The following is a 17,168-nucleotide window of genomic DNA, read 5'->3' as shown; positions in this document are numbered from 1 at the left end:
CGCCGCGACCGCGAAGGATTAGGTTAATTAAGCTGCAGGAACCGCAGGACCTCAGGCCGCCACATACAGATCAGCCAGCACAGAAATCGGACAACGGGGTTTGGGTTTGTTCAGTTACCGAAGACGGTTATCTGCGGTTTGACCGGCATGGAAGACTTCAGCGCTACGGATCTCGTGGACTACTCCGAGGATCCACTGGACGGGTATAAAATATTCGGAAACCCTAATGCGGCGTCCCCGGGTCTCATTACACCATCTGCAGAAGAGGCCTCCACACAGGATACCTTACCTATGGTTACCCTGCCTGATCCTCTCTCCTCGTCGATCGGACTGGAAGCTCCGCCACTCTCCCCTGGGACAGCCCTCCTACTCTCCACTCTCTCACCTGACTCCTTGGCTTTCGACCCGATCCCATCGCCGCGATTCGAACCTACATCGGCTCAAGAAGAGACTCGGGAGACAGAAGCAAATCCCCAACAGGAAGCTAGGATTAGGCCATCCGGTTGTTTCAGTACTCCGGCCCTCAATGTACAGCCCTCTAAACCCTCTCCTTCGGTTAGGGTTTCAAATCCACTTGTAGATCACCCGACGGCACCCCACACAAAGAAGCGGAAATCGAAGTGCATCAGAGCGACGGCAAAAGACATCACCATAGCCTTCGGTGACCCCTCCGATTTTGAGGATACTATGGCACTGGCTTGGACGGTCCTGGTTGGACATGTGCGGGGGCGTACCTTCTCGGCGAGCAGATTGACGCAATGGGTCAAAGAAATATGGGGTGCCCTTTTCACAGAATTGCCAGAGGTACAGGAACTTCCGAGGGGATGGTTCTCACTCCACTTTGCGAACGAGGGCTACACGGATGCAGTACTGGCACAGTACTGGCATATAGAAATGGCACCTGTGCTATTGAAACAGTGGAGTCCCCTATTCGATCCTGAGCGCGAACAGATAGGCGCAGGGCCACTGTGGGTGCACCTGCGGGGCTGCCTTTACAATATTGGAATGAGGAAGCATTTATCAGAATCAGGAATGCACTGAGCACGTATTTGGACCATGATCGTTCGTATGTGGAAACAAAGAAAAGAACCCTAGCTAGAATTCTGGTGCACCTGGACACGCGGGATGGCTTGGAAGAAAAAATCACACTGAAATGGGGAAAATTCAGCAGAACACAGATTCTTGATTATGAAGGTGTTCCATTCCGCTGCAATCGATGTCACCAAGTGGGACACCTCTTCAAGGACTGTCCATTAAACAAAAGTCAGGAAGGATCTCCAAAAATCTCGCCCACAGCATCCAGAGGTGTCTCCCCAATCATCCCCCGTCCTCCACAAGGCAGCGCGGCACCACAAGGCTCCCCAGAGAAAGCAGACATGCACAAGACAGCCCCGCCCTCGCCTCCACTGACAAGGGCTCGGGCAGCAGCAGCGGCAGCGCAGGCTTTGGGTACCTCACTTATCCCTCCCTCTAACTCTTTAGATCTCACATCTGTATATGTGAATTCAATTGCATGTACCATGGCACAATGCACTATCCCTCCGCCCCCTCTGATCCCATCTACTGCTCCGCCCTCATTGCCCCTCTCATCTTCGCCTTCCTCGCATTCATCATCCAGATCGACACCCTCCCATCCATACTCCCTTCACCCTTGGTCCTCCCAATTGGAGGCTTCTGATACACAATTCGGGTTGGGTATTGTCCCTCTGGGTCCTGGGTTCCTATCCACCCGGGGCCGTAAATCCAATCTCAACAAAGCCATCAGGCATGCAGGAGCGGAGGTGGCAGCTGGGTGCCAAGCCACCATTGACGGGGTCCTTAGAGCATCAAAACCCCCTAAGATTGGTCCCCCATGAAGTGCCTCTCCTTTAACTGTCGGGGCCTGGCTAGTTCCCCTAAGAAACTGGCGCTCAAACGACTTTTTGAGGTCGAATCACCTGATATCATTCTACTACAAGAAACCCTCGGCTCGGTCGAGTCCACTACTCACACCCTCACCTCCCTGTCGGCAAGATGGAATTTCCTGGCTACTGATGCTATTGGCAGATCGGGGGGGCTGGCGATAGGGTATAATCCCAAATCTATCAGGTTGGACTCCTCATGGGGAGGCCAAGGCTTTATGGGTGTGGACATCTTCTCTATGGACCTTGGCCTTACCCTTCGCATTGTCAACGTATATGGTCCTTGTCAACAGCGGGAAAGCTTTTGGAGACAACTCCTCAATCGTAATCTGTTGACTCTTGATCGCATCATTTTGGGAGGAGATATGAATTTTTCACTGGGGTTCAGGGAGTCATGGGGCTCAATGGCCCAAGTGGATACCATCACAGATTTCATGAGGAGCATCTTGGAGCAGCACGACTTCATTGACATTCCCATGCAGAAACCCCTTCCCACGTGGAGAAACAGAAGGGTGGGGACAGCAGCTCTGGCTCGCAGGCTGGATCGATTCCTGCTGAAAGGCCCTCTGATTCAACAGTTACACTTCTACAAACAATGGGTGGGAAATTGTGGTATATCTGACCATTCCCCTATTTTAGTGGAAATTCTGGGCCCTCATCTGAAGCCAAAAGCCCCGTTCAAGTTTAATCACCTGTGGCTTCTGGACCAAAGCTTCTCTAAATTGGTCACAGATTTCTGGAAAGCACATCCCATTGACAGAGAATCTTCTATGGCTAGGGGATTCATTAAAAATCTCACTGATCTAAAACATATTGTGATCAACTGGGCTAAAGACAAGAAGACAAGAGAAGATGTGCAGCTCACTACAGTGGAAGAAGAATTGAAAGCTCTTCTGGATGAGCGAAATCTAGGATTCATTTCGCAAGAGGACAAGGCTCACCTGGTGGAACTGGAAAACCAGAAGAACAATATTCTCAAGAATAGGGAGGAGTCACTTAGACTGCGCAGCAGGGCAACTTGGCTTAAAGCTGGGGATGAAAACACAAGATTTTTCCACAATTTTGCAAAAGGAAGGAAAGTGGCAAACACCATTTGGAACCTTCCCCTTCCTGAAGGTGGACTGGCGGATTCCTTTAACAAGCTCTCTCAACTCGGTACCGCACACTTCAGAGGGTTATACAAGAGCCCAGCTGGCACAAATCTGGCTGAGATCATCAATGCGGCCTCTCACTTCCCCAGATTTGTAGATGAGGAGGACTCTGAAGGTCTATCAGCCCCTGTCTCTATGGAAGAGCTGGAAAGCACCCTCAAATGGTTTCATAAGGAAAAGAGCCCTGGGCCGGATGGCTGGACCATAGAGTTCTACATTGCCTTTTTTGATCTCATGGGAGGAGATATCCTAAAGGTGGTCGAGGAAAGCAGAACATCGGGCTGTCTCTATAATGCTATAAACTCCACCTTCATTGCCCTCATCCCTAAATCAGACTCCCCTTCCTCCTTTGACGACTTCCGTCCGATCTCCCTGTGCAATGTACTCTATAAAATTATCTCTAAGATCATCGCCAATAGGATCAAGCCCATCCTGTCAAGGCATATCGCCCCTCAGCAATTTGCTTTCCTGGAAGATAGGCAGATCCATGAAGCCATTGGCTCCGCCCAAGAAGCAATTCATTCCATTTGGACCAAACACCTTAAGTGTATTCTGCTGAAGATTAACCTATCTAAGGCATTTGACCGAGTCAGTTGGCTTTTTATCAAGATGATTCTTATTCACTTAGGTTTCCCCCTCGCTCTCATCAATTGGATCATGGCCTGCATTACATCTCCCACCTTCAGTATCTTGATCAATGGATCTGCCTCACACTTCTTTCACTCTGAAAGAGGGCTGCGACAGGGTTGTCCACTATCGCCCCTCCTTTTCCTCTTGGTCATGGAAGCTCTAAGTCGGCTAATCATCTCTGCAAAAAGGGAAGGGACTATCAGAGGCCTCAAAATTACTGATGAATGCTACCTCACTCACCTACTGTTTGTAGATGATGTCCTAATCTTATTGGATGGCAGCATACAGGACACATCTACCTTCATCCGCATTCTAGGTCTCTTCTCTCATGCTACGGGTATGGAAGTCAATCGGTTGAAATCTACTATCACTCTGGTTGGTACTTCAGCTAACAAAACCTATATTGCAAGGCAGGCTTTCCCATACACTACTCAGCCATTGGACAGGGGGCTAAAATATCTCGGATATTGGTTAAAGCCGACAAGCCAAAAGATTGCAGACTGGGTTTGGCTTGTAGCTAAAGTGGAAAAAAGGTTATCTTGCTGGAGCCACAGATATTTATCCAGGGCTGGGAGGTTAACCCTGATCAAATCAGTACTAGAAGCGATGCCGGTATTCTGGATGGCACTTGCCTGGATCCCTCGGAACATACTGGCAAAACTACAGCAATTATGCAATAGATATTTATGGGCAGGAAATCAAGACAAGCGTATCTTTGCCTGGATCGGATGGAATAAGATAGCTTTACCAAAGAAATGGGGCGGCTAGGGGTTAAAGGAGCTCCCTACTTTTGCTAAAGCCCTGGTAGGGAAAATGCGTTGGGCTCTGTTGACGACACAAAGCTTATGGACCAGACTTACCTACCATAAATACATATGGCCTCTCAGCACTATGGATTGGGTTAGACTTCCATCATGGAACAAAATAGGCATATCCTCCATCTGGAAGGCCCTATTACACTCTCTGCCTCTAATTTGAGACAACCTGGTATGGCGTATCAGAGACGGAAATAGAGCTCGGATCGGGCTCGACCCTTGGACTAGCAATGGCGGGAGGCATTTACTCCCTCGAGATTTGGTGGATTATCTCTCTGCACAAGATATAAAAGTGATCGCGCAGATCGCGGATCATGATCATACTGATATATTCCATCAGGCATGGAAATTTGCGCATCAACTAAACCTTCCCAGAAGATGGCATCCAGCTTGGAGGGAATTCAGAGAGGCCCTGATTGAATCACATATCAGAATTATAGAGGGGCCGGACGAACTCATTTGGAACCAGGCTGAATGCAGTCTTTACACCCCCAAGGCAGGCTACAACCAGCTAATCATCCATAAGAAACCCGAAGTCCTAGCTAGCTGGTGGCAGAGTATTTGGAAACATTCCACTTCGCCACGCTCCAAGCTCTTCACCTGGTGCATCTTGAGAAATAAAATACCCACAGGAGAACATCTTATGCACAGGGCACAGTATGGACCTACCTGGTGTGTTCTATGCAAAGAGGCCTCAGAAACAACAGAGCATATATTCATGAGATGTTGTACCACTCAGAACTTATGGAAAAATCTTAAGAATTTCACAAATTACACTGGAGAATGGAATGGAACAGACCTCATTAGTGCCTGGACCGAATGGGAAAGGAGACATAAAGGTTCAAAGAATATCAATCTGCCTATAATTGTTAACTGGTCCATATGGAAATCAAGAAATCGATTAATTTTTGAGGACAAGCCGATTCACTGGCCATTGATTGAGGCAGGTATCATCACTGCCCTAAGAGAGCTTCCGGACCCGCCCCCTCCAAAATCTCGACATCCTACTCCTCCCCCTCACATCGATCAAGGCACACCTTGGGCCTACTTCGACGAAGCCGCAAATATGCAGAGCTGTGGGGGAGGCATCATTATCCATATATCAGAGCATCACCTATTCAAAATTAAGGCTGGACTGGGTGTTGGAACCAACAACTATGCGGAACTAATCACACTGCGCCACTTACTTCATTTTGCACTGAGTCACCATTGCACTAGTATCAACATATTCGGGGATTCTCAGATCATCATAAATTGGTTCAATGGCATATCCACATGTCACATACACACACTCAGCATTATTTTGAATGAAGTTCTCGAACTCAAAGCGGCATTTAACAATATCACTGTTTCTCACATCTACAGGGAACATAACAAAGGCGCTGATAAATTATCCAAGGAGGCCGCGATGATGGACAAAGGCATCTGGGAGATCACTGAGATCCAAGATCATCAGGAACAAAAATTTTACCACCGTCCATACATAGACCCGGGATATCCAACTACGGGTCATCTAACAGTATAAATGAATTCGCATGTTTATGGCAGCAGTATATATATTGACAACCTGTAATTTTTGTTTTTTCAGTTAGATAGATGCCGGAAAGGCACATTGTGATCTGCTCAAAACAGAATACCCTACGTGGTAAATCTATACAGCAACTCATACCGATCTTATTGCAAAAAGCACAGATGTACAGAATGACTATGGCATATGCTTCAAAGCATCTACACATGTAAATTTTTCATATTAATGAAAATTACGGATTTTTCCAGGGGAAAAAAAAATATGTTGATTTGATCTTTTAAAAATAAATTTTTAAAATTCTTAACATAACTTAAAACATTTGTAATAATGTGTTAACTAATTATAATCCAAAAAAAATAGCATTTATGAGCTTAATAAGATCCACTCTACTCCTCAATCGAGGTGCGAGTTGGAAGTATTGGGACTCACAAACATCCTTCTGCAATGAGTAAGGTCGATGGGCACAAATATACCACCCTCCACATGCACAAGGCACATGGAGCGGTGGCCTCACCCATGCAATGATTTAATGTAAATGAGAAAGGTGGCAGGGAGAGTTTAGAGCCAAGGTTCTTTGGCTTTTTTACTATTGAGGTAAGTAATTCTTATGTCTACAAAAGAAATTTGGATATTGTCTGGTTCGCGACAAGTTGCGGCTCTGGGGTGGCACTCCTCATGGTCTTTCACCAGGTGTTGGTCAACTTACAGTCTGCTTTGGTTACTCTCTTTGGGTATGTTCTTCGTTTCATATTTTGTTACCTCGCTCCCATGGCTAGCCACATAATTATGCTTATTTCTTGGAGGTATGGCTATCTTCTGAAGTTGAAGTTTCGGAGGAAGCACCACCAGGATTTTTGCATGGCAATTGAGGATTTTTATGAGAGTTTCTTTGTATTTTGTACTCATGTCTCTGTTTACTATGGTATTTTACTTTCTCACATGGGAATTATCCGAGAAGGGCAGCTATGTTCTTTGCGGTGTTCTCTCTGTTCGTGTCTCTAGCACAATGACACTGGTATTTTTCTGATTGTCTATTGTTATGATTTTAGGCTCATATGGTTTTACGACGTTTGTAGTTCATTTCAAATCTTCGCCCTCAACCATTCATGGCAGGGTTGTAGTATGGTTTAGGGCTTTCGGACTAGCTTCATTCCCGTTACAATGCCTGTTGCAAGGTAAGTCATTGGACAAATTATAGTTTTTGGCCCTCATGCATTGATAATTTGACAGGTTCTCTGGTCTGATGTGGTTCTGGGAAGCACAAGGTTCACGAGTGTAGGCTTAGTTCAGGTCTGTTGTCATGGTCTGAATAAGCTACAGCTAGAGTTTTAAGCGCTTTTCGTTTCATGGCTTGTGTTGTCTCAACAAAGGGTCATCATGCCCGAGGTTCCCGTGACCATGGCAACCAACAGAGGGAAACCCATGAGGTTCGTCAAGCCAATTCTCAGTCTGGTAGAAGTCGTGGTCGAAAATCAACCTCTCGCATCATAAAAGAGGTTGCCACTGCTTACCACGAGGGAAGCTCCTCTCAAATGCGTCAGCTCATTGCCGAGTGGGACGCGAAACTTAATCAGCATATTGGTGAAACAAAGATAGACTTGGGAGAATGGTAGGCCTTAGCGCCCAATCCCGATCACTCTCGTGGTTGATCCTCTCAGTAAAAGAAAATTATCCATCTATATTAGCTCATGAAAAATCTTCTAGACAAAGCATTAGAGCACATCCCTTCGGGCTCACCTAGACTTCTCAAGGACTCCCAAATTTCCGCAAGGATCTGCAACAAATTTAGTTTCAAAAGAAGAATGGTCACCTTAATCGCATTGACAACACATTCCCTTAATTCCGCAAATTGAGCTTCCAAACTCACTCCCGTGGATTCATCTGACAGTTAATAGTATGATGATTTAATCTCTTTTTGTCTTTTGATATATGCAACAGTTACAGACTTCACTATATATTTTCAATTATTTAGAGTATAGGAAGTATAAGGACACTCAAACATATCTAGCGTGGACAAGCTTATAATATTTTGTTTTAGGATAGCATATCATGCAGTTAGGTGGCCAATAGATCTGGTTTCCCTTCGGGTAGGTTGAGGCCACCTAACCATTTGATCTATGATTGTAACTTGCCCCTTTTTGAAAGAAAATGAATAAAAAGGTTTTACCAAACTTACAAAAAAAAAAAAAAATTGCTCTACATGTAAGGAAACATTAGGCCAATAAAATAAACTAAGATATGTAAAGTCTTTTATAACTAAAAGTTCATCCAGACATGTGAGAAAAAATTAATTAACAAAGAAAATTTAAAATATGTTTTATAGTGAAGAATAATATTCTTTTAAAATTGTTAAATCAAATTGTTTTTTAATTAAATAATTAACCATTTATTAAAATGGGAAATCTCACTAGAGCCATCGCTTTCTATTCAAAGAAGGAAGGCTGGTGCTCATTAAATCTATTCTAGAGGCTACCCCTGTATATTGGATGGCTTTAGCCTGGATACCTAGAGGTATTCTAGCCTGCCTCAAGCAAATTTGTTGCAGATATCTTTGGAATGGAGGGCAGGACAAACGAGTTTTCTCATGGATTAAATGGGATTATATTGGTATGCCAAAAAAGTGGGGAGGATGGGAACTTAAAGATCTAACATCTTTTGCTCATGCGCTGGCTGCAAAAATGGGATGGACTTTACTTACCAAGCAAAATCTCTGGACATCTATATCATACCACAAATACATCTGCACACGGCCATATACAGGGATGGTTTGTAAATACTATAGATATATGGACACAAAAAGCATATGCTGAATAGCATATACTACATGTAATTTTTCACCATATTAATGAAAGATTACGATTTTTCCAGTGAAAAAAAAAAAAAAAAAAAGAAAGAAAGAAAAAGAAGGGAAACATTTTTCAAAATAATTGTTTAAATGAAATTTTTATTTTTTATATAATTAAACTTTTAAAAAAATATAATATTATAATTTTTTAAGAAACATAAATCAATTTCAGAGAATAAATAAATAAAAAATTAAGATTCAAGATTACCCTTTTTATCCTAAATAAAATATTTAACATGTACTTGAAATTTAGGATACATTTTTCTGAGAATTAATAATTAACTCTAAAAGGACCTTTAGAGTTTGTACTTGAAATTTAGGATACATTTTTCTGAGAATTAATAATTAACTCTAAAAGGACCTTTAGAGTTACAATTACAAAGATCATTCTTCTCATTATTTATATTACTTTTAGATATTAATTATTGGCTTTTTGGTTAATTTTAACTAAAATCTAATAAGAAATTTTTTAAAAGCTAGAGTATAAGTTGTTTATATAAGTTCTTTAATCTGTAGAATATAATTAGTATTTATATTAAAATATATTAAACTTGATTATTATATAGGTTGAGTAATTTCTTCCAAATGTTTTTAGACATAAATTAGTATATATTATTGTTATTATAAATATATTTTTTAATAATATTTATAAATATAAATTTTTATAAAATAAAAATGATTATATTTGTTTTATAAAATAGTAAAAACAAAAAAGTTAAATTTTTTACAACTTTAATTACATCTTTTTAAATAGTCAAAGTTTTGGTAAATTTTGACAAAAAAAAATTAGTGTAATTTATGTGATGTTGATTTCCCTTTTTAATAAAATAATAAGAAATTCTAATATTTAATAAAGTAAAATTTACTTAATAATGATATTGAAATTGATCAAATTAATTATTAAATATAATATAAAACTATAAATTATTCATATATTTAAAATTACCATCTAACTAAATCCAAGAAAAAAAATTATAAAAAAATAAAATAAAATAAAATACCCGATTACAACCATTCATGCTTTGTAGAAAAAAAAACCAACATTAAAATAAATTAAACTAACCAATTACAACCATTCATGCTTTGCTTTTTCAGTAAATAAAACATTTTTCTTTCAATATTGGATTCCAATAATCTAAAACAAATATTTCCTTTCTTTTTCTTTAGCATTTAAAGACTAACTCATTGCAATATTTTATACTTTTAAAATTATATTGGATTTTGATAATAAAAGAGAAAGATGAGAAGAAAAATTTATAACAAAGACTTGAGCAAAGCTAAAATTATAGCTAATAAACTATATATCCAATTACATTACTGAGATTATGATTGTATTACAATTTCTAAAATCACATTATTCAATCACCTTTTGTATTAAAAGGTCTTACTACAATGGAATTCTTCATAGAAGGATAGCCTCCAATCAATCTTTTTCCTAAATAGGAAAGGGCAGCAAAAAGACAGGAACTGTTTAGTTTTTCCAAAGCTACAAGTTCATTTGAACAATGCTAAGGTTTCATACTAATCCTGTCACAAATCCCCATTTGTGCTGTTTTTATACACAGATATGAGTTTGGCCAAAAACCATTCCTCTCCTGAACAATGGTGAAAACATGTGACAGTGCAAGTGGACCTCTCCAATCCATAGTGAAAACATGAATACAAGATAAAGCATACAGTTTAACAGTGAATTCTCAACTTTTCCCAATCAAAAAATATTATGTAACCTTAAAACCTGAAAATTCCTATATTAAGATGTGGGCCTCTCCAAATCATGGTAAAAAAAAATGAGTGCAATATAAGCAGAGTTTAAAGTGAGTCCTCACTTTCTACAATTTGAGAAAAAACTTGTAATTTTAAAAACTGAAAATCCTATTTTAAGAACGCTTCTCCTTTCATTGATGAGAACACACCATGTTCCTTATTCAACATCAATCAAATAGCCATGCCTTGTCTATGCACAGTTGCATTGCTATACAATGCTCAGAGCTCTCCTATCTAATAAATTATTTGATAAATGCCAACTTTCAAAGTCAGTAACAGACATGTCCTGCAAACAATAGGAAAGATAAAAAAAGGTGCTGATACCAGGAAGGCTCCAATGGATATGTTTGGAAAACTTTTCTACTTGTACAAACAGAAAGAGCAATCCTCAGAGAAACAAGGGGCTGCACTGCTACATGAAAATACTTTATGCACTGAAGAATGCAGCAGAAAGGAAAATCAATTTTATGGGGTAGTTGCACTGGGAGTGTGCACTCCAGATGGTGGTGTTCGTTGATGTGAAGGAGTATGGCCATTGGAGTCTTTAGATTTGTCTTCAGAGGATGGCCTGGAATCAAATTGTTTGACTTCCTCAATCATTCTAACTACTTCTGTTATTTTAGGCCTCTGATCAGGCATTCTAGCAACACAGGCCATTGCAATCTGCAACATCTGGACCATCTCCTCTTCAATATTCTGATATCTCATCAATTCCACATCAAATACTTCGGCAGTCCACTCCTCTCGAACCACTGACTGAACCCATCTGGGTAAATCAATTACCTCTTCGTTTACAGATGCTTGGATCGGGGCCTTTCCTGTAAGAAGTTCCAGAAGCAGAACCCCGAAACTATAAACATCAGATTTCTGCGAAACCTTGCGTGCTTCAATAACCTCTGGAGCTCGATATCCTGCGATCCGTGAGGGAATAGTAGACAAGTTTGTCAAAGGAGCCAAACCAAAGTCAGAAACACATCCATCCAAGTCTGTGGTAAGGAGGATATTGGAAGATCGAATGTTTCCATGGCTAAGTTTGCCTCCCCCTTCTTGATGGATATGAGCTATGCCCCTTGCTGCTCCCAAGGCTATTTTAATCCTTGTGTCCCAATCCAATGGAGTTCTTCCTGCACCTCTTCCACCTGCAATTCAATGATGTAACGATATTGATCTCTAGGGTACAAGTTGGAGGCAAGATTAGGAATAAACAAATAAATTGTGTAGTGTCACATATCTAAGTTAGAGAATTTTGGGAATTCCACAATAATCAAGACACACAATAAATTAAAATTCTACAGTCTACTTCACAGGCTAATTCCCTAATAATCAAGACAGAATAAATTCAAATTCTTCAGTCTACTTCACAGGCTATAGTGTATAGATAGAGGTAAGAACAAAAACAGATCATGTTGGAGTTAATTGTAGGAGGGTGCACGCATTGCTGACTGAACTGTAGGAGGAGACAAGTGTATGCCATAGCAAGTGTAGAAAAGTTTCTGGATTTCAAAAGAGGAGTTATGTCATGTAGGTTATGTAGGCTATGGGCCAAGTTCTAAATGATAAGGTTGGATAATAGGCACATCCGAGCATCTTTTACAGATGAAAATTCCATCTAAAATTCAACTAAGAATTGGACTTTCAATATAGTTCCACTAATTACTTGCTGAAAATTTTAAAGAATTGTGGTTATCAATAATATGTGTAAAATTGTTGGTAAAACTAACTCTTGAAGTGCCAATTATAAATGTTTGGCCATGCTTTTGAGAAAACAATCAAATTTACAAGGATTTTGTATTAGTCTCTAAAAAAGACTTTACACTTTTGAAGTGATCTAATTTTTCTTTTCTTTATAGCCAAAGTGTTTTGGGAAAAAGAAATGGAAATTGGTGAATAGTTATTGAAAAAAAGAGAAACTAGAGAAATGGCAAAATTTAACCCCTAAAATTTCCCCATAAAATAAACCAAATTGAAAATTCATCTTCGTGTCAATCTTTTCCCCAAGAATTTTCAACAAATCTAAAGCTAAATCTGGTCCTGATGATAAACCACATAAGTTGGTTTGAAACGCGTCGACCTAAATATTCCGATGTGATTTCTTCCAAAAATGTTTCTAATATTCAAATCTAAATAAATCCAAAACCTCAGATCTCTCTGAAACTCAATGGATCAATGAAAACTTTACCCTGGAATTTGTTGAAAAACCCTGGGGCAAAGATCTAACCCTAAGATTTCTCTAAACTCTATGGATAAATAGAAAAATTTAATCTGGAATTTGACCAGGTTTTGTTTTGCAGATTTGTTCTCCAGTTTATTTTGAACACTCTTTATCAAGTTCCAAACTGAATTGATTGCCATCCTCAAAATTTTGTGAGTACAGACCCTCCAAGCTACAGATGAATGTGGGTGGCTAATAAGTGTTGAGTTAAATTTAGGCCCTAATCGTTGATAGCTCCCAAAAAACAATAAATTGAAACATATTACGATGTTCTTCAACATATTAACAATATGCGATGTATACTGATTCTGATGGTCACTGCTATTGATTTCAGCAACAAGAGGGGTGTATTCATATATGCAAAAACTATCAGTTCTGTAAACAAGACTACTATACACGAGCCCAAATCCCTAATGGCAAAGAGAACAAATGCAATATAAACAATTATATAGAATGATGTAGAGTGAGAGCACTTTACCATGCAGAAGGGCAGACAAGCTGCCTGTAGGCATGTAGTCATAGACGAGGAGCTTCTCATCCTTGGAGTAGTAGAAGGCCCTCAGTGGCACCAGGTTTCTGTGATGGATTCTTCCAACCATTTCCATATGTTGCTCAAAGTCTCTGCGCCCAGCCACAACATCCTTCAACCTCTTCACAACAACAGTAGTCCCATCTTCCAACACAGCCTTGTAAGCTGTCCCAACGCTTCCCTTCCCTAGCACTTCAGCCGAAGCTCTCAGGAGGTCCTCCAGATCGAATGTAAACAGGCATCCCTCAAAAAACACCAGCCTGTTCCTCTCAGCCTCTTGGACAGCAGAGGTCATATACTCCCCTTTGGAACCAGAACTTACCTTCTCCACAGACCTATCGAATTTCTCTGACGCTACAGGCCTCTGTTTCTTCGTGCAAACAAGGAACAAACAAACAAGAACAAAGAAACAAAGGGCAGCACCCCCTACTGCTATGGCCACAATTTCCCCCGTGCTCAGTTTATGTGATTTCTTCTTCCCATGGGGGGGAAAAGGAGGCCGAAATGGAAGGGGTGGAGCTGGGGGTGGAACCTCTGGTATACACTGAGGCAAAGGAGTTCCGCAGAGGCCATTCCCTTGAAAGGATGAGCTAGGAAATCCTTGCAAGGAGCTGGGTATGGAACCATTGAGATCATTGTTGGCCACATTGAACGCCTTCAGGCCGGGAAGGTTCAGATTAGATATATTGCCTGTAAGCGAATTGTTTTGCAAATACAGATTTGTAAGACTCTTAAGATTGTTGAGGAACACAGGAATGGTACCATTAAAATGATTGAAGGAGAGATCCAGCACATTCAATCCTACCAAAGAAGACAGGCTCGAAGGCAGCGGCCCAGAAAACATGTTTTTTTGCAGGTAGAGGTTGCCTAGAAGCTTCAGGTTTACAAAATCTGGAGGCAATGACCCACTAAGCCTGTTTTGCCTTAGACTCAATACTTTCAGCTCCGTCAGATTCCCCAGAGTACCAGAAGGAATCGGCCCATACAATCCCAGACCAGGCAAATGAAGTTCCGAGATACGGGTTTTATTGGCATTGCAGATGACTCCCAGCCAGTCGCTACAGGCCAATGTGCTAGCTTTCCAGTTCAGCTTTAGCCCATGAGGAACCTTACTTAAAAACTTCAGCAACGCTTGCTTATCACCAATGGGCTCACTATTCCCAGGTAAAAACACAAGCAATACAAGCAAAAAGCGCACCCAAAAGCGCACCTCATTCAAATAGCCCATACTTCACAAATCTATGCCCACAATGATATCTCCTGCTGCTTAATTATTTCTTCTTGGGTAGCAGCACAGGCCTTTTCCTGTTTGTTTGAAACCATCCAATTTGGGGGCTGAGAAAGATTGAAACAACAGTGGAATAAGCTTATCTTATAACTTCTTGAAATAATTTCAAAGACTATAAAATGTCATTTTCTCTATAGATTATGCAATGAAATCCAAACTAATTGCAGCTAACTCCCAATGGTGTACTGCTAGACCTGAGCCCAACCAGGCAAAGGCCTGTCTTGTGAGTGCATTGTGACCATCAGACCACTAGTGCAAGAAAAACTTATTGGGTTTCCTCAGATCAAGAGCATGATAAACCTGAATCCTTCACAAATACTCCAACTGACACCAGAAAGCAAGGAGGAAAAGTCCAGCAGTGAGGCTGGCTAAGATTCTACCAACTCTATTATTCTTTTCATCACAAAATAGCCAATCAATGCCTTACCTTGAGATACAGCGAGGCTCCCACTCGTCAGCCAAAGTTGTCAATGTTCTCTTTTTGGCTTAATTTAGCCGATTCCTTGCAGGTAGGACATTCATTATAAAATGATTGGCAGAAAGCGGGCATGTGCAAGGCAAGGCCCTGCAAGTGCAAAAATTGGGCAAATTTTCATTTTTTTTGCCTCTCGGCCCTCTACCCATGAGACTTCGCCACAATTGCAGAGACATGAGGAAGCTGTGATCCCAGCCTAAATAAGCAGGGCATCTGTGTGAGAAGCAAGTGTTATTAAGGGAGCAGTTGGGACTTTACACAGTCAGCTGCTATGTTTTCGTTAAACTGTGTGGATGCATGTGACGGTATCCCATGACCCATGTTTCTGCCATTTAATTTTTCTCGTTACTAGCAACGGTAAATCTTAATGGCTCGTAAATTGTATCGTTATTAGCAACAGTAGATTTTAATGACCCATTAGAGTAGTGGTTCGGGGGTAATTAATTAAATAAACCCAATCTGTTGGAAAGTCTTTTCCCTCCCGTCCTCGTGGATTGATGACAGTGACGTGACATTTATCACCATGGCCTTCGGTGTGATTCATAGCTGTGTGCCCCACTGCCCAACGAGCGCGATCCATGCCTAAATTTGTGATTTCATGGCGTGCCAGTTGGATTTACTTTTGTTCTAAGTTATACCTTCAACTTTAGTCAATGGTTTAATAGTTGACATTGGAATGGACATTTTTTCCTTCGTTCATTAAATTATACCAATATCAGACATCGTAATTCGAGCTTAACATTGACTCTCTCGTCCAATTAGCTACCAAGGTATATTTCTACGTATTTTATTTGTTAAATACACCTTTTGAATTAATGGAAATTCCAGATTTCATTTTTTCCAATTAATGAAAATTGCTAATTTGATAAATGGTTGGTGTGATTTGGGGTTAGGTCATGATCAAACCAACCTGGTATTACTTGAATTTTGAGTATAATGGTAATTAAATGTTTTATTTTTTTTTAAATATATATTTTTTACGAGTTTTATGTAGTCAAAAATGGTTGGAATGATATATTTGAATTGTTAAATTTGTATAGATTTAATGGTGTTTGTAGGTTTTTTTGGATTCTGGATCCATTGATAAATTTATAAATGCATTTTAAATAACGAAAAATAACAATCTCACTAAAAATTATATCATCGAATTTTGATTTAAAAAACAAAAATATAAAATAGTTAGACTTCACCACAAATATCTCCCACAATCCGCAAATTAAATAAATCTAAAAATCCCAACTTTAAAAACATAATACACTAAAAATTAAAAACAAAACAATACAAAATAAAATCATTTACACACTTTATTCCAAAATAATAAACTACCATAGGTCCATTTAACTCCAATCTACAAAAGCCTAGAGGGATTAAATCTTTCAAATACAAACTTTTTTTTGAAGCAAAACATGAGGAAATGTTTGCTCATAGAAGGATTTGATTCCTCTTATCACTTGGTAGATGCTTAGTTAAGATAGATCTATATCAATTCTTAATAATATTATTTATACTATATATTTTATTTTTTATTAAAATTTTATTTTGATTTCTATGGAATGTTAACAAAATTCTTTTAGTAGTAATGGGGATAGAGGGTTTAGATATTTAAAAGATTGTTATAAAATTAAATTAAAATAAAATATTTATAAATGATTTTAATTGTGAAATGAGTTATGGTTTTTGGGCATATGGAATTGAAAAGTCATGTTATTGGCCCATGGTATTGTAACAAAGCTTATTTGCAAATTTATAATATCTATGGTAAAGTGGGTGTGAAAATCCATGGTTAAGAATCTTGGTATATTATAAATATTAAATTTTTATGTGTTCATTAATTAAATTTAAATATGGTTAATTTATATGGTAAAATGGCTCTTAATTTATATCCAGTATAGATCCATTTTAACCACGGATCTACCCATTTTAACCATGGATCTACCAAAAAAGCCGAGAGGGATCAAATTTCAAAATTGAAAAAAGATTTACACGTCAAAAGATTGTTTGGTAAATATGTGATTAAGATAGATCTATAG

At 39.6% G+C, this 17,168-nt stretch overlaps 1 protein-coding gene across 2 annotated transcripts; it reads right to left on the bottom strand.

The window, feature by feature from the left end:
• Positions 1 to 10,648: 10,648 nt before the first annotated feature.
• Positions 10,649 to 15,439, bottom strand: LOC149167727 (putative inactive receptor kinase At2g26730). Of its 2 annotated transcripts, XM_089433111.1 has the most exons (3): positions 15,091 to 15,439; positions 13,325 to 14,710; positions 10,649 to 11,773 (listed from the first exon to the last, which is right to left on the bottom strand). In XM_089433111.1, the coding sequence occupies exons 2-3, from the start codon at positions 14,601 to 14,603 to the stop codon at positions 11,100 to 11,102; spliced, it is 1,953 nt and encodes a 650-aa protein (XP_089289237.1). In that variant the 5' UTR covers positions 14,604 to 14,710; positions 15,091 to 15,439; the 3' UTR covers positions 10,649 to 11,099. The 2 variants fall into 2 exon arrangements, with proteins under 2 accessions (XP_089289237.1, XP_089289238.1); XM_089433112.1 differs by lacking the exon at positions 15,091 to 15,439 and having other exon boundaries at positions 13,325 to 15,078.
• Between the last annotated feature and the right edge of the window lie 1,729 nt (positions 15,440 to 17,168).

Source organism: Pinus tabuliformis, chromosome 5_1, assembly GCF_031772625.1.
Source record: "Pinus tabuliformis cultivar Carrire ecotype Pingquan chromosome 5_1, CPIR1, whole genome shotgun sequence".
In the NCBI taxonomy this organism is placed as follows: domain Eukaryota; kingdom Viridiplantae; phylum Streptophyta; class Pinopsida; order Pinales; family Pinaceae; genus Pinus; species Pinus tabuliformis.
The sequence above is the reverse complement of the archived record's forward strand: the minus strand, read 5'-3'. Positions and strand labels throughout refer to the sequence as shown.